General features: G+C 46.4%; 1 protein-coding gene across 5 annotated transcripts in view; it reads left to right on the top strand.

Moving 5' to 3' along the window:
- Positions 1-25,043, top strand: part of LOC121548534 (sushi domain-containing protein 6-like) — a 53,178-nt gene that overhangs the window by 16,672 nt on the left and 11,463 nt on the right. For all 5 annotated transcript variants that reach the window (XR_005996662.2, XR_005996660.2, XR_005996661.2 and 2 more), the window contains exon 2: positions 5,786-5,959. Coding sequence is in view for 2 of the 5 variants with exons in the window: in XM_041860002.2 (XP_041715936.1) it covers positions 5,824-5,959 (136 nt within the window). In the remaining 3 variants the exon portion in view is untranslated. The remainder of the gene's footprint in view (positions 1-5,785; positions 5,960-25,043) is intronic.

Below are 25,043 nucleotides of genomic sequence, written 5' to 3'. Positions count from 1 at the left end.
TTACAGTAGCAATCTGATTACAGTAGAGTAGTACTGACTTACAGCAGCAATCTGATTACAGTAGAGTAGTTCTGATTTACAGTAGCAATCTGATTACAGTAGAGTAGTACTGACTTACAGTAGCAATCTGATTACAGTAGAGTAGTACTGACTTACAGTAGCAATCTGATTACAGTAGAGTAGTACTGATTTACAGTAGCAATCTGATTACAGTAGAGTAGTACTGATTTACAGTAGCAATCTGATTACAGTAGAGTAGTACTGACTTACAGTAGCAATCTGATTACAGTAGAGTAGTACTGATTTACAGCAGCAATCTGATTACAGTAGAGTAGTACTGATTTACAGTAGCAATCTGATTACAGTAGAGTAGTACTGACTTACAGTAGCAATCTGATTACAGTAGAGTAGTACTGACTTACAGTAGCAATCTGATTACAGTAGAGTAGTACTGATTTACAGTAGCAATCTGATTACAGTAGAGTAGTACTGACTTACAGTAGCAATCTGATTACAGTAGAGTAGTACTGACTTACAGTAGCAATCTGATTACAGTAGAGTAGTACTGATTTACAGTAGCAATCTGATTACAGTAGAGTAGTACTGATTTACAGTAGCAATCTGATTACAGTAGAGTAGTACTGGGAGCTTTTCCCTCTTAACCAGACAGAAGGGCTGTGTCCCAAATGGCACCCTATTCCCTATACAGTGCGCTACTTTTCCTATATAGTGCACTACTTTTGACCGGAGCCCTATGGGCCAATGTCAAAAGTAGTGCACTATACAGGGAATTGGGTGCCATTTGGGACAGGCCCAAGATCAGATTCCTATAGAGTCTGGCTCCAGCAGATACCTTCTCACGGCACAGACGCTGTGAGACATATGAGATGAGACAGGATGTCGAATGGTGCCAGAGAGGATGGCACGTTACTGCCACAACAGCACGGGTCGTGAAATTACGATTAGAATTCGAAGATAGGTACTAGAAAGTGCTAGCTAGTGTGTACATGCAAGCTAGCGAGTGCTAGCTAGCTGCACAAGCAACAGTGGTTAACATAGATACTCTGTTTCGTCTGTCACAAGACAACATGGGTTGTAAGTTAACTTACTAGCCTACTACACGACATCCAGAATAACATCTGTCGTGGGCACCAATTCAGATATCTAGGCTAAATTATTTATTTTGGTCATTTGTGTAGAATCTATCGGTTTTGTTGTTTTCTACCAATTCATTTCCAGTAAGATATCTGTTTCATGGTGGTTGTATTGTTTTGGCCAGAGTGTTTGTTTTCAGGAAGTGTTCTGTTGATAAACTGGTTTGTTCAAACTGTGAAGATGGGCGTATTCCTGGCAGTATCAAACCAGGAAACATTCATTTCTATTGTCATTGTGTGTAAGAGGACGTTGATGACATAGGCTAAAACTATGCTTAGAATGCTTTCATGAAGGGCCGACTGAGAGCAGAGCTCAACGGAAAGGTTGGGCAATAGGAGCAGATTAATATGAGGGTAATTACAACTTTGTGATGTGTTATTACAACTATATGTGTTATTACAAAAAACGTATTACACGGTTATTGTAATTAACGAGAATCAGTGTTAATGTCAGTCAATCCAACCTAAAGTAGCAGGTCTTGTGGTGATGCCGTCCTCCTTGAGTGAATCGATCACACGTCACGCATCCATGCCTCCTGGTAACCTTGGTTACTGTCCTCTGCAGAGGACGAGGGGACTGTGGAGGAGGCACATATGAGGTCAAATGATTTAAGGAATATAAAGGAGAAAAATAGATTACGCACAATAAAATACAATACAAGAGAAAGAAAGAAAGTATTATTACATTTACATTTACATCATTTAGCAGACGCTCTTATCCAGAGCGACTTACAAATTGGTGCATTCACCCTATAGCCAGTGGGATAACCACTTTCCCACAAATTTTTTTTTTTTTTTTTTTTAATTTTCTTCTATGCAAACACACCGTCATACAAACAGCTAGGCTACACCTGAAAGAGGTCCTTTTGAACTAACACAATATAACAATTGATGTTGATTGTGTGTGTTTGTTTGTTTGTTGATTAGAGAGGCGGGCCATCTTGTCCTTACAGAGTCCCATCTGCGTCAACAAAGCTCTTCATCGTATCCCAGAGTGCATTGCAAGTGCAACCAATGCACTGATAACGATAACACTCAACATGATATTGTTGTATCTCTTGGCAGTACTTCTAGCCAGACGGGTTGCTGTTCTGTTCAGACTATGGCCTCTTGGCATGATGCAGTGCCACTGTGCCAACGTAGTCCTTGCCAAAGGCCCATGCGTCACTCTCTGCCACCTCTCACCAGCCTGCATGCAGGTGACTCTGTTGCCTCTCCTCTGGGGAGCGGAAAGGTGGTGGCAGGAGGGTACCGGACCTGATTATCAAGGGCCACCAAGTGTGTGTGTGTGTGTGTTGCTCCCAGGCATAGGCCTATGTGTACACTTACTGTATGGTATGTGAGCGTCTCCATCAGGCGTGTGTGTCTTGCCACTAGGTCTGTGCCGGTCTCGTGTCATTACCTACCGGGCCTCCATTCTAGTGCAAGCTGCCACGCAGCAGAAACAGAAGCCAATCACATTTCCCCCTACTCTGTTCTGTTCAGCTCAGCAGCTCCATGCTATTAGCTAGTAGCTGCAAGGCACTCAGCAGGCTGCCCTCTATTCTCCTGCCTGACAGGATAGCTTGCTACTGCTATGTTCAGTAGGCACGCTATTAAGTAATGGCTATCAATAGCTACCAGATCAGCAGGCTGGCTGTGACTACTGGCTAGCTCTGAGCTAATGGACCCGCTTCTCTCTCTCTCTCTCTCTCTCTCTCTCTCTCTCTCTCTCTCTCTCTCTCTCTCTCTCTCTCTCTCTCTCTCTCTCTCTCTCTCTCTCTCTCTCTCTCTCTCTCTCTTTCTTTTTCTTCTTTCTTTCTTTCTTTCTTTCTTTCTTTCTTTCTTTCTTTCTTCTTTCTCTCCGAGGTACACTGCCTGCCAGGCTACTGCCCTGGCTAATGCAGCCTAGCGCTAGGCTATCGCTCCCTAGTCGCTACCCAGCAATCAAGCTTCTGCACCTGGATCTCATTTGTGTTACTGATCTTATTTCCTGAATGTGGACTTGTTTTCTCCTTATTCTTTTCACCCCCTACAGCGATGGTGTTACCGGTTGTTTCTCCAAGAGGGCTAAGGGAGGTTTGCTTAGCTCACTGTTTCTCAGGCCCTGCTGGTTTAAAGGGGTGGAACCGTAAAGCATCTCTCACTCTACTGTAGCTCTTTGCCTCTTTCGCTCTCTCTCTCTCTCCGCTGACTTCGCTCCTCTCTTCATCCCCAGCTGTTTCTAGGAACCCAACGGTTCATTTCCCCTCCCGAGTTCTGGACGGGGGTGCTGGGGGACGGGATTTCCGCTTCTGCTCTGAATACTGGAAGTCACTACTGCTCTCTCGCTCTCTCTGTCTCGCTCTCTCTGTCTCGCTCTCTCTGTCTCGCTCTCTCTGTCTCGCTCTCTCTGTCTCTCTCTCGCTCTCTCTGTCTCGCTCTCTCTGTCTCGCTCTCTCTGTCTCGCTCTCTCTGTCTCGCTCTCTCTGTCTCGCTCTCTCTCGCTCTCTCTGTCTCTCTCTCTCTCTCTCTGTCTCGCTCTCTCTGTCTCGCTCTCTCTGTCTCGCTCTCTCTGTCTCGCTCTCTCTGTCTCGCTCTCTCTGTCTCGCTCTCTCTGTCTCTCTCTCGCTCTCTCTCTGTCTCGCTCTCTCTGTCTCGCTCTCTCTGTCCCGCTCTCTCTGTCTCTCTCTCTCCGTGTTGTGCTGTCTCGCTCTCGCTGTCCTTCCCTCTCTCCCTCTCTCTTGCTCTCTCTTCTCTCTCTCTCTATGATCTCAGCTCCCACGTCTGTGTTATTGTTTTACTGCCGAGTCTCTCTCTCTCTTTCTCCTATTATTTTAGATTTTTCCTCTTTCTCGTCCATCCCAGTAGATTAGATAGTATATTCATTTAGCTAGTATATTTAGTATATTATATTACTATATTTTCCAGTGTAGTTTTCCACAGTGCAGGATGGCTTCTTTGTTTTTAGTATGACAGCAGCAGTGTGAGCAGACCGCAGCAGAGATCAGAGGAGGTTTTCAAGCTGATGATGGTGATAAAACTGACGTGTTCTGTAGTGGGAGAACTAATTGAATGATACGTAACCCTCTATTTCTCTCTAATACTGTCAGAGCGTAAACAGGACTATCTCCCTTTCGCTCTGTCTGACTCTCTCAATTCAATATACTTTATTGACATGGAAAGTAAAACACTTCCATTGTCAAAGTAAACATATAAGAATGGTGGCCAAAGACGGGAATATACCAGACTGTTGATAATGAAGCAATAATAATGATAGTGGTACTCATATTAACACATAATAAAGAATAGGTTAATATGAATAATCACACTGAGGTTGTGGCTTTTCACCAAGTATGTATCTAAGTTTATCTTCATCATTTAGGTTTTGAAATTCTTTGTATTGTTTTATCATTTTGAGGAAGAATGTATTTCTTATGTCCGAACATCTGTCACAATTTGACAGAAAATGCCGCTCTATCTCTTCCTGGGACAGAATGAGCACAGCCTGCCCTCTCTGGGCAGCCAGGTTTGCCTGTAACGACCAGTCACTATGGCCAGACTGTGCTCAGTGAGTCTGTACATCGTCAGTGGTTTTCTGTTTTCTATCAGTCACAGTGTTCAGCTAGTCTAGCTCCTTGTACTGTCTGTTTAGAGGCAAATAGCATTGACGTTTATTTTTTTTTCATTTTTCATATCCAATAGGTGATATATTTTTGCTTTGTGATAATTTGGTTGGGCCAGATTTTCTTAGCGTTGTCCTGAGGCTTTGGTCATGTCTACCCTTCACACTCACATGCGAGTTCTGCTATCAGAAAAACGAAGATCACATTGAAATGACGGGTCTAGATGCACAAAAGTGACTTGGTGGTCTGATTGTGTTCAGATCTGGCTGACCACTTCAGTCTGGACGCTTTCTGGCTACCGAAAATGCATACAGTGGGCGACGTCATCAGCACTCCTCCCACAAGTCTCCAGAAAACGTGTGTTTTGGGAGCGAGAGGCACCTTTTCATTATGACGTTGGAGGAAATACATTCCTAGCATGTGAGGAACGTGTTTGCTGGTCTCATAAATTCTAGCCAGCAAGTTCATATTTAGAAAAATGATTTTTTTGTTTGGCTAGAATTATGCAATCCCTTTAGCGTTTCTTGCTACTTTGCTGGCTAGCTACAGAGGTTAGCTAGCTAGTTAGCTACAGTAGTTAGCTACAGTAGTTAGCTACAGCCATCAGTTGTTGTGTTATTATCATATTTTGCCTATTCCACCGTTTTAGAATGCATACTGGCGTTTGAATATAGCGCGGGAAAAGGGATTCTGGACACACTGTGGACACGGTAGACCCATTTTAAATGTAGGTGTAGATGCATGACGCGTTCAGAATTCCATGATCAGAACTCTATGTTCAGAATACTAAAGCTGCATAAACTGTCAAGTCTAGACATAGCCTTAGTTGGGTCGTAGTAGTTAGTGAATTGAGCCTCAGGACCAGCTGGCTGAGGGGACTCGTCTCTGGTCACCTCTTGGCATCTACACACACTGTCAATCAGCCATCCACTGGATTAGTAATCCAACTGAAACGTGCTGTGGAGAGTTCAAACTGCAAAGTAAATCCTCTCTCTCTTTCTCTCTCTCTCTCTCTGCCTATCTCTCTCTCTCTCCCCCTCCCTGCAGGTTAAGCCTTAGAGGACTGTAGAGTATCCAGGGGAAAGATGAGTGATGGAATGGTATTGTGTGAGACGAGAGCCCTGGCCACATCTTCCTCCTCCTCCTCCTCCTCTCCAGTCCGCAGGCTGGCTACGTCCGCACTCCTCCTCCTCTCCCTGCTGCCCCACGGACACGCATCAGGTAAGAGACAACGCCGGCCGAACCATACCCGCACTGACGAACCATACCCGCACTGACGAACCATACCCGCACTGACGAACCATACCCGCACTGACGAACCATACCCGCACTGACGAACCATACCCGCACTGGCGAACCATACCCGCACTGACGAACCATACCCGCACTGACGAACCATACCCGCACTGACGAACCATACCCGCACTGACGAACCATACCCGCACTGACGAACCATACCCGCACTGACGAACCATACCCGCACTGACGAACCATACCCGCACTGACGAACCATACCCGCACTGACGAACCATACCCGCACAGACGAAGCACACCCGCACTGACGAAGCACAGACACACATTAATGTGTGGACTCTTTGTACCCCTCCCTCGGTTTTTCCTTTTACCTCCTTGTCTTCGTTCCTCCAGACCCCTCCCCCTACACACAAACACACTCCACACAGCTTGCTTGAGAGCGCTGCCAGATGTCCTTGCCGAAGCAGGCAGTGTGTAGAGTGGTGTGATGCAGCGGGCCCCAGGGACGTTTTTTCAGAGCTCTAATTGATTTTCCTTTTTGATGTGGCATCTGAAAATAGTGCCTCTCCTCTCCTACCCCTCTGTACCTCTCTCTCTCTCTGTGTGTGTGTGTGTGTGTGTGTGTGTGTGTGTGTGTGTGTGTGTGTGTGTGTGTGTGTGTGTGTGTGTGTGTGTGTGTGTGTGTGTGTGTGTGTGTGTGTGTGTGTGTGTGTGTGTGTGTGTGTGTGTGTGTGTGTGTGTGTGTGTGTGTGTGTTAGGGCTGTACCGTATAACCATGTTACAGATGGTTATGGATGAAGACCGTCATGAAAATTCTTAACAACGTGATGAAACATTGTTGCTCCTTGCTGAAACAAGCAAGGTGTTGTAGCAACGAAGTCTTTGGTTGCCTAGGCAACTCCCCCCTCCCTGCACCAGCTATTTGAACGGTTATAACGGTGACCGCGGTCATTTGGCTGACCAATAACCGTCATCCAAAATTCCATGACCGTCACAGCCCTAGTCTATGTGTGTGTTTCCCTTAACCTGTAATAGCCGGCTTTTGGCCGATAAATAAAATTGCCGCCGGCCAATGCATTTTAGCCTATTAATTGATTGAAATACCAGTCGATGTAGCGCAAGTTTTCAACTTTCTTTCATTGTCCAGTAGCCAAAGGCCCAATCCTAGTCATATTACCAACCCATGCTAGCTGTTCCATCTTCATCTCCCCTCTTTCTACATTTTTAAGCTAAACGTTCTGATGTGTTGCATGAGGCTCATTTGCTTTTTAATGTATTGGGGATGTAGCCTATAGGCCTATTGGTTGGATGACTTGGGGATGTAGCCTATAGGCCTATTGGTTGGATGATTTGGGGATGTAGCCTATAGGCCTATTGGTTGGATGATTTGGGGATGTAGCCTATAGGCCTATTGGTTGGATGATTTGGGGATGTAGCCTATAGGCCTACTGGTTGGATGATTTGGGGATGTAGCCTATAGGCCTATTGGTTGGATGATTTGGGGATGTAGCCTATAGGCCTACTGGTTGGATGATTTGGGGATGTAGCCTATAGGCCTACTGGTTGGATGATTTGGGGATGTAGCCTATAGGCCTACTGGTTGGATGATTTGGGGATGTAGCCTATAGGCCTACTGGTTGGATGATTTGGGGATGTAGCCTATAGGCCTATTGGTTGGATGATTTGGGGATGTAGCCTATAGGCCTACTGGTTGGATGATTTGGGGATGTAGCCTATAGGCCTATTGGTTGGATGATTTGGGGATGTAGCCTATAGGCCTACTGGTTGGATGATTTGGGGATGTAGCCTATAGGCCTACTGGTTGGATGATTTGGGGATGTAGCCTATAGGCCTACTGGTTGGATGATTTGGGGATGTAGCCTATAGGCCTACTGGTTGGATGATTTGGGGATGTAGCCTATAGGCCTATTGGTTGGATGATTTGGGGATGTAGCCTATAGGCCTATTGGTTGGATGATTTGGGGATGTAGCCTATAGGCCTATTGGTTGGATGATTTGGGGATGTAGCCTATAGGCCTATTGGTTGGATGATTTGGGGATGTAGCCTATAGGCCTACTGGTTGGATGATTTGGGGATGTAGCCTATAGGCCTATTGGTTGGATGATTTGGGGATGTAGCCTATAGGCCTATTGGTTGGATGATTTGGGGATGTAGCCTATAGGCCTACTGGTTGGATGATTTGGGGATGTAGCCTATAGGCCTATTGGTTGGATGATTTGGGGATGTAGCCTATAGGCCTACTGGTTGGATGATTTGGGGATGTAGCCTATAGGCCTACTGGTTGGATGATTTGGGGATGTAGCCTATAGGCCTACTGGTTGGATGATTTGGGGATGTAGCCTATAGGCCTACTGGTTGGATGATTTGGGGATGTAGCCTATAGGCCTACTGGTTGGATGATTTGGGGATGTAGCCTATAGGCCTACTGGTTGGATGATTTGGGGATGAAAATGCTGCCGGTCAAATGTTCCGTGCCACATTTTCCTAAATGTGTGTTTGTGTGACGGTTAGCATCGTCTCCTGAGTAAGTGTATGTGTGTCTTTTTTTTCTTGGTCTTGAGTAACGCTCATGAGTCACGTAGAGCTCAAGGGGGCTCGTTTCATGCTGACTTTCCTCTCTCTCACTCTCTCACTCTCTCACTCACACACACACACACACACACACACACACACACACACACACACACTCCCACCTTCATCTGCAGCCAACGCCAGCGGGAAGGAGAGCAAGGAGTTTGTGTCTTCGGACGGCTCTCCACCCGCTGTGTGTGTGTGTGCGCACCTCTGCCAATGTTACGGCCCATATATTCCTGATTGTGTTGCTGCCCCAGCCTCATTCCCACCAGATAAACAGATAGCAGAGATGGCATCCCTGGCAGGAACATATTATTATCAGCTTTACACGTCCATCTTTATTTGATAGCTCTGTCATCCTTTCCCCTTTTTTCGTCTGTGGCTTTGTCTGAAAATGTTTCCTCTGTCCTTGTTTCCTATTTCATTCCTCTCAAAGCTCATTGGAGGAGGAGGTCAGAGGGAGGTACCTTTTTTAGATCATTCCTCCTCCAATGAGCTGTGGGAGCAACTGAGGAAACCAGTACAGGGGGAGCAAGGAATTGACAGCTAGTAGCAAGGATTTGATGTTTTCAAACATCCCAAGCCTTCCTTTCCTCTCCTCTAGCCGTCTCCTCATGTGCCCCACCATAACACATTATTCACACAGGGCACATCACATATAGGAGCCGGATGATTAGTCTGGTGGAGGGTTTCATGAATATCAAATCCTCAAATTCCATTACTCTTGACAGGCTTATTCCAGCCACAGACAAACAAAGTCACGGCAGGGGAATAGAGACGAATACTGAGCAGACCTATTCTTCTGCATATTAAGACTTGTTGTGTCAAACAGGCTTCACAGGAACATTGAATGAACAGGCTTCAAAGAAACTTGCCGAACAGGCTTCACAGGAACATTGAATGAACAGGCTTCAATCAATCAAATGAATTTATATAGCCCATTTACCTCAGCAGATGTCACAAAGTGCTATACAGAAACCCAGCCTCAAACCGCAAGCAATGCAGATGTAGAAGCACAGAGTGAGTGAGTGAGTGAGTGAGTGAGTGAGTGAGTGAGTGAGTGAGTGAGTGAGTGAGTGAGTGAGTGAGTGAGTGAGTGAGTGAGTGAGTGAGTGAGTGAGTGAGTGAGTGCGTAGGGGGAGCAGAGAGGACAGAGGATGGGAAGTGAAGCGGAGTTCCCACTATTTCTATGTTGTAAGTTCATTGTGCAGTCAGTTCTAGGAAGCTCTCTCTCCCTCTGAGGCCTAGATCTGAGGAGACATCTAGGACCGCACAAAAACAACACCTTTGCTCTGATTTCAGTCTCTTTACTTTTCTGGTAGCATAGCATTTACCAGATGGTAAGGACTAAACCTCTCACTGATTCACTTTTCTAGTAGCATTTACCAGATGGTTAGGACTAAACCTCTCACTGATTCACTTTTCTAGTAGCATTTACCAGATGGTTAGGACTAAACCTCTCACTGATTCACTTTTCTAGTAGCATTTACCAGATGGTTAGGACTAAACCTCTCACTGATTCACTTTTCTAGTAGCATTTACCAGATGGTTAGGACTAAACCTCTCACTGATTCCGAGGACAGGCTGGGCAGGAAGTGAACAGCGGGGGCTAAAAGTCACACACACAGGCCTGGGCCGGTTTCACAAAAGAAACTTAAGGCTAAGTTATAATCGTTAAAACCATAGGATCCTATTGTTCCAAGATGATCTTAGCATTAAGATGCTTTTGGGAAACCGGGCCCTGGTCTCTGTGTGTGTGTGGGTGGGTGATGTGACAAGTGTGTTCTGTTCTGTGAGAAACAGAGAAAGGGGAAATGGCTCCCCTCTGGCCCAGAACACACTGAAAGGAGGAGGACAGTGGATGGTTTGTTCCCATAACTGATATCACACTTCTGTCTCTTTTCATCTTCAAATACTTGTTTGGTCTCTGATGAGTTTTTCCATTTCTCTTGGCTTCGTATGAATCTTGGCTTCGTATGAATCTCTCGCAGCTCCTTCGTCTACCACTGATAGCCCTCAGCAGCAGAAGTGAGAGCTTATCTCATAGACTGAACAGGCTGCTGTTTTTGGTTTTTGGAAACACTTTGTTTTGTCTTTGTGTGAATAACTCTGTTTATTATAAGACGTTTTTGTCTGCAAGAGAAGAGAGGAGAAGTTAGGGCTAGTTAGTCTAGGAACTTCCTGGTAATTAGAGAGTGTATGCTTGGCTATGTGTCATCATGGTTGCCTGGCTCTGACCACACCGCAGAGGAAAATGTTAAGACCAGCCATGCCCTAGATATCTGGGAGTGCGTGTTGGAGCGGAGCGCGAGTTTCCCATAAGGCTGGAGCCACGGCCTTCTCGCCCGCTCCAATTTCGCTCCAGTAGCGCTCACTTCACCAGCTCAGGGCGTGCCCGTCCCAGCATGCATCTGTAGGCTACTTGTGTGCTGCTAATAGCCCCTTGCTTTAGCTACTGTCATGGAGTTCACTAAATATTTTCATAAAGAAACTGATAAAACACACAGGTTAAAAATCAAGGTGACAAGTGCGGTGATTTTGTGTCCACAACTAAATAATCATAGTGGAGTGGGATTTCCGCTCACATGATCGTGTGTACCTGCATGCATGGGTTGCATTAGCCTTCAGAAATCTTCATTTTCAAAACGCAGACCATCAAAACATATTTTTTAAAGCGTCTGTGTTGTGGTCCCCATATGTGTGTGTTCTTCTAAATGTCGTCACTCTCACAGTAACTACAGAGGCAGGCAGGCGGGGGCCTGTTTATGAAAACCACACAGTGTTGTTCTGGCTCAGCCTGTTCTATTTTTCTGTTCTATTTCTCAGCATAATACAGGAAGTTTTCTAACCCTAAACCACGCACGCAGCCTATCTAGCAAACAATGCCTGCCGGAAACAATGGCCTTTGTCTTCTGATCTGTAAACCAGGTGGTGTTTTGCATGTTCCTTCCAAGGCATCCCCCTAAAGAACTGTTAGTCAGCCCTTCCAGGTTCAGCCCCCAGCCAGCCCTGCTCAGGGAGGGGAGAAGGAGGAAACCAGTATGCGAGGACAAAGAAGTCTTTCAGCATGGTGTTAGAGTTGGACGGAGCCCACCACACTGCCACCGGAGCCCACCACACTGCCACCGGAGCCCACCACACTGCCACCGCCACACATTCATCTAGATCACTAGAAAGTCATTAGTGAGAGGGGAGGGTGTGTGTGCGTTGATTATTGCTGTGTTTGTGTTTTATTCAAAAATGTGTTTTAGCACTTGCTCAGTTTCTTTTGTGTGTGTGTGTGTGTGTTGCTGTTTGTAGATTGCGGGGGATTATGTCTCCTATGTTTGACTTGTCTTTTCTCAGCTCAGGTTTGTGTGTGTGTGTGTGTGTGTTTCTCCACTTACAACCCAGGAGTGCGTTTTTTGACTTCTCTCACCACTTCCTACAGCTAGGCAAGAGGAAGGTCTAAGGTCCACACTGAAACTAAAAGCAGCGTAGTTAATTAACCTGACCTTAGTCAATGGGTGATGAATGACAAGCCAGCTCTCTGTAGTAAAGGTTAATGAATGTCAGAGCAGGGAGTGGGACACGCTGTGGCCACTTTACCAACGTGCCCAGGCTGTCTCCCAACATGGCTCCCTGGGCAGGAGGGTGTAGAGGTAGGTGGAGGAGGAAGTTGCCCTCGAGTACTAACTGAAAGCCAGGTTCATGTTCATTAGGGCACACCGTAGCAAAACGTTTTGCAACGGAAAAACAAAAATCTGTGTTCTTATTGGATAAGTTAAGGTAGTAGGTCTACCTCCACGTTTTTAAAACGCATACGCAGCCATTGCCTAACTCGCAGTGAGATCAAACAATCAACCTATTGTCTCTCCTCCTGTCGGTCACAGCACAGTAATGGTGGCAGCTAATATTAATTATTATGTTGATGGCATCATGGTTGGCATAGCGCCACACTAATGCAGAGTTGACCCAGCCTATGATGCCATGGACCATTCATCACCATCTGTATGTATGATGCCTGCTGTAACATTAGCTAGACAAATGCCCAGCATCGTAGGGCACTGTATGTCCATTTCTACAATTGGGTTTCAACAGTATAGATGATAATAATATAATATGCCATTTAGCAGACGCTTTTATCCAAAGCGACTTACAGTCATGCGTACATAAATTTTTTTTGTTGTGTATGGGTGGTCCCGGGGATCGAACCCACTACCTTGGCGTTACAAGCGCCGTGCTCTACCAGCTGAGCTACAGAGAACCACATGACATGCCATGGGAAAAATATGTTTACATTGCCAAAGCAAGTTTAAAAAAAAATTAAATAAACAAAAGTCTTGCTCGCTCTCTATCTCTCAATATTTCTCTGTCTCTGAGATCATCGTTGTCCATACTTATGTCCAGCATGGTAGAGAACAGCGCTTTGTGTCCATTTAGATAATTGGCTAAAAACAGGCTGATATTACTGCGTTTAACTGTTCTAAACAAATTACCCCCTTTCGCGCTCTCTCAATTCAATTATATTTAAAGGGGCTTTATCGGCATGGGGAAAATATGTTTACATTACCAAAGCAAGTGGAAAAAAAATAAATAAACAAAGTCTTTCTCACTCTCTCTCTCACTGGCGGAGTCTGACATCATGGTTAGGTCCATATTTAGGAACACAGAGGTCAGGCAGGGTCAGAGTCTGGATGACGGTTACGCTGGAGGATGCATCAACGGCTGTTGGGTACTGCCCCCCCCCCCACACACACACACACACAGAAACACACACAGACACACACCACACACACACACACACACACACACACACCAACCAACTGCTGCAGTGTGAGGCCAGCTTGTAGAGAGCAGATCGTGTGTCAATGTCAACCCCTTTGATCTCCCCAGAGACACACTCCCTGTACCCCCCAGGCAGATATTGCCACTAAACAGCCCTACACAGACTCATATTCTGTTTCTTCTGATCAACATAACACCTGAATCAATGATTTAAGCTTAGCTGACCTATCGATCTTGCACGTGGTATGTAGACATTTTGAACTGTGCAGCGCCTGGTAACCCGTGAACAGGCAGTTGTACGATGATCATCAGATTTGTGGCAGTGGGTGTTTTTGAACAGAACACAGGCAGTGTAATGTAATGCAGTGTTTTGAACAGAGCTGAAACTCAACAGCAGAGTATCAAGGTGTAATTTATGACAGGGTCTGTCTCTCTCTGGTGTGGGGGAAGGGGGTCTGGGTCTGGTCTGATCTCTGTGTGGGGGGACGGGGGTCTGGTCTGGTCTCTGGGGGGAAGGCGGTCTGGTCTCTGTGTGTGTGGGGGGGAGGGTCTGGTGTGTGTGATTGGGGGGGTGGGGGGTGGACTGGTCTCTGTGTGTGTGATGGGGGAGGGTGTCTGGTCTGACAGAGGCTGCTCTCTTTGTTTGGAGCTAAGAGGAATGCCTGTCTTCCAGCTGTCCAGAGAGAGAGGGAAAAAGAGTGAGCGATCGAAAGAGAGGGGGCGTTCACCTGTTCTTTCTGTTACCCCCCTGTTCTTTCTGTCCCCCCTGTTCTTTCTGTTCCCCCCCGTTTTTTCTGTTCCCCCCTGTTCTTTCTGTTACCCCCTGTTCTTTCTGTTACCCCCTGTTCTTTCTGTTACCCCCTGTTCTTTCTGTTCCCCCCTGTTCTTTCTGTTACCCCCCTGTTCTTTCTGTTACCCCCCTGTTCTTTCTGTTACCCCCCTGTTCTTTCTGTTCCCCCCCGTTTTTTCTGTTCTCCCCCCTGTTCTTTCTGTTCCCCCCCGTTCTTTCTGTTCCCCCCCCTGTTCTTTCTGTTCCCCCCCCTGTTCTTTCTGTTCCCCCCCCGTTTTTTCTGTTCCCCCCCTGTTCTTTCTGTTCCCCCTGTTCTTTCTGTTCCCCCCCTGTTCTTTCTGTTCCCCCCTGTTCTTTCTGTTCCCCCCTGTTCTTTCTGTTACCCCCTGTTCTTTCTGTTACCCCCTGTTCTTTCTGTTACCCCCCTGTTCTTTCTGTTACCCCCCTGTTCTTTCTGTTACCCCCCTGTTCTTTATGTTCCCCCCGTTCTTTCTGTTCCCCCCTGTTCTTTCTGTTACCCCCCTGTTCTTTCTGTTCCCCCCTGTTCTTTCTGTCCCCCCCTGTTCTTTCTGTTCCCCCCCTGTTCTTTCTGTTCCCCCCTGTTATTTCTGTTCCCCCCTGTTATTTCTGTTCCCCCCCTGTTCTTTCTGTTCCCCCCCTGTTCTTTCTGTTCCCCCCATGTTCTTTCTGTTCCCCCCCTGTTCTTCCTGTTCCCCCCCTGTTCTTCCTGTTCCCCCCCTGTTCTTTCTGTTCCCCCCCTGTTCTTTCTGTCCCCCCCCTGTTCTTCCTGTTCCCCCCCTGTTCTTTCTGTTCCCCCCCTGTTCTTTCTGTTCCCCCCCTGTTCTTCCTGTTCCCCCCCTGTTCTTCCTGTTCCCCCCCTGTTCTTCCTGTTCCCCCCCTGTTCTTTCTGTTCCCCCCCTGTTCTTTCTGTTCCCCCCATGTTCTTTCTGTTCCCCCCTGTTCTTCCTGTTCCCCCCCTGTTCTTCCTGTTCCCCCCCTGTTCTTTCTGTTCCCCCCCTGTTCTTTCTGTTCCCCCCCTGTTCTTTCTGTTCCCCCCCTGCCCAAACGTACTATGCCCACCTGCTCCTAGAAAGTGTGTGTGCATGCCTGTGTGTTTTACTTGGTGTCATCCAGACGATGGGGAATCCATAGTCTACCTCAGTAGATATAGAGTTGAGTTGTCTCTCTCCTATGCAGCGTCAGCCTGCTCAATGACCGCTGTAGTGAAAGGGGACAATAGGCTGCAGTACATACACAGGTGGCTGGCCTCCTAGTTAAGCACATTGTTCATTTGAGCATTTAGAGGAAGGGCCTGTGAGATCAAGTACACCTAGTATAGATGTGGTCTCAATGAAACAGAGTAGGCTGCCTATGCATGGGTGGAGAATCACGTGGCAGTTATCTCTCCAAGGAAATAAAATAAAATATGATTAGACTGTAGTTTACTACTGTCTGTCTAATTATTGATAATGGAAAACATTTGAGGGCGCTCAACGAACGTGAGTCGAGATGCAATCAAAACATTTGATAATCATTGAAAATGAAGAGGCATAACGTGCGCATAGGTTGCCATGGTGAGCGTTGCGCCTTTTTCATTTTCAATAAATATTGATTACCCATTTTATTTGTCCTAAAAGGTAGGCTATATCCTATATGTAAAACGTAGCTCGAGATAAAAGTTCAAGTGTCCGCTGTCATCATTCCTGCTGCTTTCAGTTCAGTAGCCATAGGTGTGAGATCAAATAGAGTAGGCTATAGCCTATGCATGGGCGGAGAAGCACGGGGCCGTCCATTATCTTTCACAAGGAAATGTACTTCCTAAATTAGGCTATATTTTACTACATTGCCTAGAAATAAATATTGATCTCGCCATATTTGTCTCCGTCTGAAAATCGTCCCACTCCTAAAAGGTAGGCGATAAAACGTAGGTGAAGAGAGAGTGCAAGTCTCGCCAACTCTGCTCTCTTCATACTACGTCTAGCATATCTGCTGATATAGCTCAGTAATACCGATAGCCTAATATAATGGGCCACGTGAGAGTCTCTGGTTATTTAACCTTTTTTCTTAGGTTATTTCTGTGCAATTTTAATATTACCTATAGGGTGTCAAATAGTTGGGACCATGGCTGGCAAGTGAGCTGTGACACATACGCATAAAATAACATTGCGGGACTGCTGTTGGGTCGGGACCAGTTCTTGCGGTAGCGGGTGAGAGTCGGATGATTAAATCAGTCCTGCGCAGACCTCTAGTGTGTGTGTGTGTGTGTGTGTGAGTGATAAGCAGGACTGAAGGGCTGGAGAGAGCTGACAGTGGAATTTAGAATTTTTTGGAACATGTTCTAACTTCCGTAGAACAATCCCAGAATCCTACAGCTCCATGACGTTATAAACCCTAGTTCCACAGAATCCCCTTTCAACTGTGGTTATGACAAACAGCTGTTGTTGGAAGGTCAAACAATGATCCGACTAACACGGGAAGGAAGATTGTGTCTGTGTATGTGGGGGTTAGTGGTGTGAATGTTTAAACAAAATTGGGATCCTTAACTTTAAGAATAATCCCTAACTGAAAAACAATACATATTTCCCCACAAAATTTAAAATAGCAAAGCAGTTATCACAAAACACATTATTTTCTGCGTTATAGCCTAACTAGACGATAGGCTATAAAGGTCTGGGGAAAGTTGTCATTTAAATAAAACCAGAGAGGAAGAGGTGAACTTTAGGTTATTTTGGGGGAATTTACGAGACATGCAAAATACATAATTTTTTTAGTGGAAGGATTTTTCTTAACGTAAGGATCCCAATTTCGTTTGAACGTTTAAACCCCTAACGCCCAGACATACAGATTACCAAGACATATGGCATGGTTCTTTCTGCCTGCCCCCTCCTCTCATTCCCTCACGCTAGCTCACTTGCTCTTTCTCTAAGTGTGTTCAGTCTGTTGCATTTAGAATATCCTAGCCTATTCATTGATGATAAGCCCTGCGTTTATGACCCTGTCTGCCTGGCGTCCAACCTGCCTATACTCTGTCCCTCCCTTCTCTCTCCGTCCCTCGCTAGCTCGCTATGAACGATGCAAGGGTTTGTTTTCTCTGAAGTACGGCAACTAATGGCGTCAGAATGCTTCAGTTCGGCTGGCGCCTAGCCGAACTCGGCTAACCGAACAAGTGTGCTCGCATACTCCCTTAAAATACCTTAGTGTGAAAAATTCAAAAAAAAAAGCTGTCCGTTTTTGAGATGCCATAGCCAGTATACACTTCCTCAAAATAGTCAGAATTAATCTAAGATAACTCAAGAAATCGGTCATTCATTTAGAAGTTTTTGCCGAACAGATCTTAGTCACACAATTTTACATCTAACTAAGATGTTTGGTGCAGTATTTTTCAATGAAAAAATGTGCATCAAAACAAGTCGTCTCTCATTGAATGACAACAAAGACTTTATTGAAGGATCCCTACTGTCACCGACAAAGGGGCGTAGACTTCGACTCCGAACTTCGGCTTGCCTCCAGAATTGTTTTGGGTGTGCCCGAACAGCCGAAAAACCCTCTCCGAAGTCCAAAACAACTTCACAAAATGTCGTCATAATATATGCACGAACTCTACCGAACTGTTTCGGCTGGGAAGCATGTGGAAACCTTAATCGGTCTCCTCCGTTCTAAATTCCTAGCTGAATCGAATCGTGACACTCACAAATTGGAGTCAACACCAGGAGTCGACGTACAAGGAGTCAAGTAATCAATTATTTTGGAGTTGACTCTCCACCACTACGTCATCATCGTTAACAGCAGAGAAAGACAAGCGACAGCAGAGAAGTCCTGTATGACAATACTTTGACAAGTTAAATGAGAAGGAAATGCAGACTTTGGGAGGTGGAATTGAGGTACAGTAATAGTAGTATAGGTGCAATGCTTAACCATCTGAGCTGAGAGACCCAAACCGTTGCTGGCAGCAGCGCAGCTGCATTGTGAATTCATCTGGAATATTCTGCATTTTTCTTATAGTTTTAACGGAAGACACATTTAATTTTTTCCATTAGTCACATCCCTAGCACACACAAAGAGCTCAACCTAACACACACCGACCAGGCTTCACACACACACACCACCCTCCGTTGTCTGGCAGCCAGAATGACTGGTCTCTGTCAGTGTGCTCAGACAAACCTGCTGCCATCTCCCCCACACTCACTCACTGACTCCTCTCTCCCTAGGGATACATCAGCCTCTCTGTCAGGAAAATGACTTTCACCCCGCAGCCTGTTCCCTTTTCAATTGCTCAATCTCTCTCTTTCTCTCTCCCTTCATAACTTTCTCTGCCTCTCTGTCTCCCTCCCTCTCTGTCTGTCCGTCTGCCTCCCTCTCTGTCTGTCCGTCTGCCTCCCTCTCTGTCTGTTCTATCTCCCTCCCTCTCTGTCTCCCTCCCTCTCTCTCTGTCTGTCTCCCTCCCTCTCTCTCTATGTCTGTCTCCCTCCCTCTCTGTCTCCCTCCTCTGTCTGTCTGTCTGTCTGTCTGCCTCCCTCTCTGTCTGTCTGTCTGCCTCCCTCTCTGTCTGTCTGTCTGCCTCCCTCTCTGTCTGTCTGTCTGCCTCCCTCTCTGTCTGTCTGTCTGCCTCCCTCTCTGTCTGTCTGTCTGCCTCCCTCTCTGTCTGTCCGTCTGCCTCCCTCTCTGTCTGTTCTATCTCCCTCCCTCTCTCTCTCTCTCTGTCTCTCCCTCCCTCTCTGTCTCTCTCTGTCTCTCCCTCCCTCTCTGTCTCTCTCTCCCTCTCTCTCTCTCCCTACTGTCTCTCTCTGTTTAAACCTCTCCATGGTCCACCCTACTGTCTCTCTCTGTTTAAACCTCTCCATGGTCCACCCTACTGTCTCTCTCTGTTTAAACCTCTCCATGGTCCACCCTACTCTCTCTCTGTTTAAACCTCTCCATGGTCCACCCTACTGTCTCTCTCTGTTTAAACCTCTCCATGGTCCACCCTACTGTCTCTCTCTGTTTAAACCTCTCCATGGTCCACCCTACTGTCTCTCTCTGTTTAAACCTCTCCATGGTCCACCCTACTGTCTCTCTCTGTTTAAACCTCTCCATGGTCCACCCTACTGTCTCTCTCTGTTTAAACCTCTCCATGGTCCACCCTACTGTCTCTCTCTGTTTAAACCTCTCCATGGTCCACCCTACTGTCTCTCTCTGTTTAAACCTCTCCATGGTAACCCTACTGTCTCTCTCTGTTTAAACCTCTCCATGGTCCACCCTACTGTCTCTCTCTGTTTAAACCCCTCCATGGTCCACCCTACTGTCTCTCTCTGTTTAAACCTCTCCATGGTCCACCCTACTGTCTCTCTCTGTTTAAACCTCTCCATGGTCCACCCTACTGTCTCTCTCTGTTTAAACCCCTCCATGGTCCACCCTACTGTCTCTCTCTGTTTAAACCTCTCCATGGTCCACCCTACTGTCTCTCTCTGTTTAAACCTCTCCATGGTCCACCCTACTGTCTCTCTCTGTTTAAACCTCCATGGTCCACCCTACTGTCTCTCTCTGTTTAAACCTCTCCATGGTCCACCCTACTGTCTCTCTCTGTTTAAACCTCCATGGTCCACCCTACTGTCTCTCTCTGTTTAAACCTCCATGGTCCACCCTACTGTCTCTCTCTGTTTAAACCTCTCCATGGTCTACCCCTACTGTCTCTCTCTGTTTAAACCTCTCCATGGTCCACCCTACTGTCTCTCTCTGTTTAAACCTCCATGGTCCACCCTACTGTCTCTCTCTGTTTAAACCTCCATGGTCCACCCTACTGTCTCTCTCTGTTTAAACCTCTCCATGGTCCACCCTACTGTCTCTCTCTGTTTAAACCTCTCCATGGTCCACCCTACTGTCTCTCTCTGTTTAAACCTCTCCATGGTCCACCCTACTGTCTCTCTCTGTTTAAACCTCCATGGTCCACCCTACTGTCTCTCTCTGTTTAAACCTCTCCATGGTCCACCCTACTGTCTCTCTCTGTTTAAACCTCTCCATGGTCCACCCTACTGTCTCTCTCTGTTTAAACCTCCATGGTCCACCCCTACTGTCTCTCTCTGTTTAAACCTCCATGGTCCACCCTACTGTCTCTCTCTGTTTAAACCTCTCCATGGTCCACCCTACTGTCTCTCTCTGTTTAAACCTCTCCATGGTCCACCCTACTGTCTCTCTCTGTTTAAACCTCTCCATGGTCCACCCTACTGTCTCTCTCTGTTTAAACCTCTCCATGGTCCACCCCTACTGTCTCTCTCTGTTTAAACCTCTCCATGGTCCACCCTACTGTCTCTCTCTGTTTAAATCTCCATGGTCCACCCTACTGTCTCTCTCTGTTTAAACCTCTCCATGGTCCACCCTACTGTCTCTCTCTGTTTAAACCTCTCCATGGTCCACCCTACTGTCTCTCTCTGTTTAAACCTCTCCATGGTCCACCCTACTGTCTCTCTCTGTTTAAACCTCTCCATGGTCCACCCTACTGTCTCTCTCTGTTTAAACCTCTCCATGGTCCACCCTACTGTCTCTCTCTGTTTAAACCTCTCCATGGTCCACCCCTACTGTCTCTCTCTGTTTAAACCTCTCCATGGTCCACCCTACTGTCTCTCTCTGTTTAAACCTCCATGGTCCACCCTACTGTCTCTCTCTGTTTAAACCTCTCCATGGTCCACCCTACTGTCTCTCTCTGTTTAAACCTCTCCATGGTCCACCCTACTGTCTCTCTCTGTTTAAACCTCCATGGTCCACCCTACTGTCTCTCTCTGTTTAAACCTCCATGGTCCACCCTACTGTCTCTCTCTGTTTAAACCTCTCCATGGTCCACCCTACTGTCTCTCTCTGTTTAAACCTCCATGGTCCACCCCTACTGTCTCTCTCTGTTTAAACCTCTCCATGGTCCACCCTACTGTCTCTATCTGTTTAAACCTCTCCATGGTCCACCCTACTGTCTCTCTCTGTTTAAACCTCCATGGTCCACCCCTACTGTCTCTCTCTGTTTAAACCTCTCCATGGTCCACCCTACTGTCTCTCTCTGTTTAAACCTCTCCATGGTCCACCCTACTGTCTCTCTCTGTTTAAACCTCCATGGTCCACCCTACTGTCTCTCTCTGTTTAAACCTCCATGGTCCACCCCTACTGTCTCTCTCTGTTTAAACCTCTCCATGGTCCACCCTACTGTCTCTCTCTGTTTAAACCTCCATGGTCCACCCTACTGTCTCTCTCTGTTTAAACCTCCATGGTCCACCCCTACTGTCTCTCTCTGTTTAAACCTCTCCATGGTCCACCCTACTGTCTCTCTCTGTTTAAACCTCCATGGTCCACCCTACTGTCTCTCTCTGTTTAAACCTCTCCATGGTCCACCCTACTGTCTCTCTCTGTTTAAACCTCTCCATGGTCCACCCTACTGTCTCTCTCTGTTTAAACCTCTCCATGGTCCACCCTACTGTCTCTCTCTGTTTAAACCTCTCCATGGTCCACCCTACTGTCTCTCTCTGTTTAAACCTCCATGGTCCACCCTACTGTCTCTCTCTGTTTAAACCTCTCCATGGTCCACCCTACTGTCTCTCTCTGTTTAAACCTCTCCATGGTCCACCCTACTGTCTCTCTCTGTTTAAACCTCTCCATGGTCCACCCTACTGTCTCTCTCTGTTTAAACCTCCATGGTCCACCCTACTGTCTCTCTCTGTTTAAACCTCTCCATGGTCCACCCTACTGTCTCTCTCTGTTTAAACCTCTCCATGGTCCACCCTACTGTCTCTCTCTGTTTAAACCTCTCCATGGTCCACCCTACTGTCTCTCTCTGTTTAAACCTCTCCATGGTCCACCCTACTGTCTCTCTCTGTTTAAACCTCTCCATGGTCCACCCTACTGTCTCTCTCTGTTTAAACCTCCATGGTCCACCCTACTGTCTCTCTCTGTTTAAACCTCTCCATGGTCCACCCTACTGTCTCTCTCTGTTTAAACCTCTCCATGGTCCACTCTGTCTCCCTGTACCCTGTGTGTACCCTACCCTCTGTTATCCCCTGTCCTACAATATATTAAGACCCAAACCCTTCAGCCTCTATTCCTTTCCAGCAGTCACATGCAATGAGCTTAGCACTCTAATAATGACGGCTTGACTCAAATCCCTGGATTAGAGAGGGAGGCAGGGAAACGCAACAAAACACCATCCATCCACCCACTCCAACCTAACAACAACAATAACAAAAGACTAACAAAGAAACAATAACATATTTACCAACCCAGGGAGAGGGGTTATCCTCCTACTCCCAGTCTTAAGCCTAATCCCTCTCTCTCTTTCTCTCTCTTTCAATTCAATTCAAAGGGCTTTATTGGCATGGGAAACATATATTTACATTGCCACTCTCTCTCTCTCTCTCTCTCTCTCTCTCTCTCGCACCCCCATCTCTCTCGCTCCCCATCTTTCTCTCTCTCTCTCTCTCGCTCTCTCTCTCTCTCTCTCGCTCCCCCCATCTCTCTCGCTCCCCCCATCTCTCTCGCTCCCCCCATCTCTCTCGCTCCCCCATCTTTCTCTCTCTCGCTCCCCATCTTTCTCTCGTTCTTTCCCACATTTTCTCTCTCTCCCCTCTCTCTCTCTCTCTCTCTCTTTCTCTCTCTCCTTCTCTCCCTCCCACCTCTCTCAATTCAATTTAAGTGCTTTATTGGCATGGGAAACATGTTTACATTGCTAAAGCAAGTGCTTTCTCCCCCCCACCCTTCTCTCTCTCTCTCTCTCTCTCTCTGTCTCTGTCTCTGTCTCTGTCTCTCTGTCTCGCTCTCTCTGTCTCTGTCTCGCTCTCTCTCTCGCTCTCTCTGTCTCTCTCTGTCTCTGTCTCTCTCTCTGTCTCTGTCTCTGTCTATTGTCCTGCCATAGCCTCTCAGCAGCTGCATCACTAGAATAATGTGATCTGAGTTGGCCTCCAGCAGCTTGTAATGAAGGATCATTCTAATTTCAATTTACCAAGGCTGACTAAGACCCTCCCAGTCCCTTCCTCTCAATTCAATTTCAATTTAAGGGCTTTATTGGCATGGGAAAGGTATGTTAACGTTGCCAAAGCAAGTGAAGTAGATAGTAAACAAAAGTGAAATAAACAATAAATATTAACAGTAAACATTACACTCAGAAGTTCCAAAAGAATAAAGACATGTCATATTATGCCTATATACAGTGTTGTAACAATGTGCAAATAGTTAAAGTACAAATGGGAAAATAAATAAACATAAATATTGGTTGTATTTACAATGGTGTTTGTTCTTCACTGGTTGCCCTTTTCTTGTGGCAACAGGTCACAAATCTTGCTGCTGTGATTGCACACTGTGGTTTTTCACCAAGTAGATAAGGGAGTTTATCAAAATTTGGTTTGTTTTCGAATTCTTTGTGGATCTCTGTAATCTGAGGGAAATATGTGTCTCTAATATGGTCACACATTTGGCAGGTTAGGAAGTGCAGCTCAGTTTCCACCTCATTTTGTGGGCAGTGTGCACATAGCCTGTCTTCTCTTGAGAGCCAGGTCTGCCTACGGCGGCCTTTCTCAATAGCAAGGCTATGCTCACTGAGTCTGTACATAGTCAAAGCTTTCCTTAAATTTGGGTCAGTCAGAGTGGTCAGGTATTCTGCCACTGTGTACTCTCTGTTTAGGGCCAAATAGCATTCTAGTTTGCTCTGTTTTTTTGTGAATTCTTTCCAATGTGTCATGTAATTATATTTTTGTTTTCTCATGATTTGGTTGAGTCTAATTGCGTTGTTGTTCTTGTCCTGGGGCTCTGTGGGGTCTGTTTGTGTTTGTGAACAGAGCCCCAGGACCAGCTTACTTAGGGGACTCTTCTACAAGTTCATCTCTCTGTAGGTGATGGCTTTGTTATGGAAGGTTTGGGAATCACTTCCTCTCTGCCTCTCTCTCTTTCCCTCTCTCTCTCTCTCTCTCTCTCTCTCTCTCTCTCTCTCTCTCTCTCTCTGTCTCTGTTTCTCTGCCTCTCTCTCGTTCCCTCTCTTTCCCTCTCTCTTTCTTTCTCTCTCTCTCTGCCTCTCTTTCAGATCATTGTCATTGGGTGGAGTGGAGATAGGGGAGTGAGGATATTAACGCCTCCCTGCCGCTCTCTCCATAGGTTCCCCTTGGAACCCACTAAAGTAATGATACAGCGCCCTTTTTATTTTAAAGTGCCATCAGACACTAGGGTATTAGACTCGCACAATGAACCAAGTGATTCTTAAAGGGGAAATCAGCAGTTGAAACAATAACAAAGCGTATTCCCCGCCCTGTTTCGGTAAAAGGCTGAAGGATGGGGCTGGAGAAATGTAACCACTCTCAAATTCATAGACGGGGCTATGGATGCAAGGACTGACCATCCATTATATAAAAAAAAGTATAGTTTTAACCATGTTTTGAGACTTTATGGTGTTTGTTTACAGTAACTTTGTTTACGAACATTGGAGTAAAACAAGCTTTTAACCATCACAACCCAAAATAAAAGCTTGTTTTACTCCAATGTTCGTAAACAAAGTTACTGTAAACAAACACCATAAAGTCTCAAAACATGGTTAAAACTATACTTTTTTTATATAATGGATGGTCAGTCCTTGCATCCATAGCCCCGTCTATGAATTTGAGAGTGGTTACATTTCTCCAGCCCCATCCTTCAGCCTGCCGTGACATGTCTGTCGGCAGGCAGCAGTCTACAGAGAGAGAGAGGTGGGGGAATGGAGGAAGAGAGAGAGGTGGGGGGATGGAGGAGGAGAGAGAGGTGGGGGGGATGGAGGAGGAGGAGAGAGAGAGGCGGGGGGATGGAGGAGGAGGAGAGAGAGGCGGGGGGATGGAGGAGGAGGAGAGAGAGGCGGGGGGATGGAGGCGGGGGGATCTCTCCCGTCTCTCCTCTCTCGCTCTGTTCAGTGACTTGCAGAATGATTAGGC

The sequence above is a fragment of the Coregonus clupeaformis genome, chromosome 33 (genome assembly GCF_020615455.1).
Source record: "Coregonus clupeaformis isolate EN_2021a chromosome 33, ASM2061545v1, whole genome shotgun sequence".
Classification (NCBI taxonomy): domain Eukaryota; kingdom Metazoa; phylum Chordata; class Actinopteri; order Salmoniformes; family Salmonidae; genus Coregonus; species Coregonus clupeaformis.
This window is presented reverse-complemented; position numbering and strand designations above follow the sequence as displayed.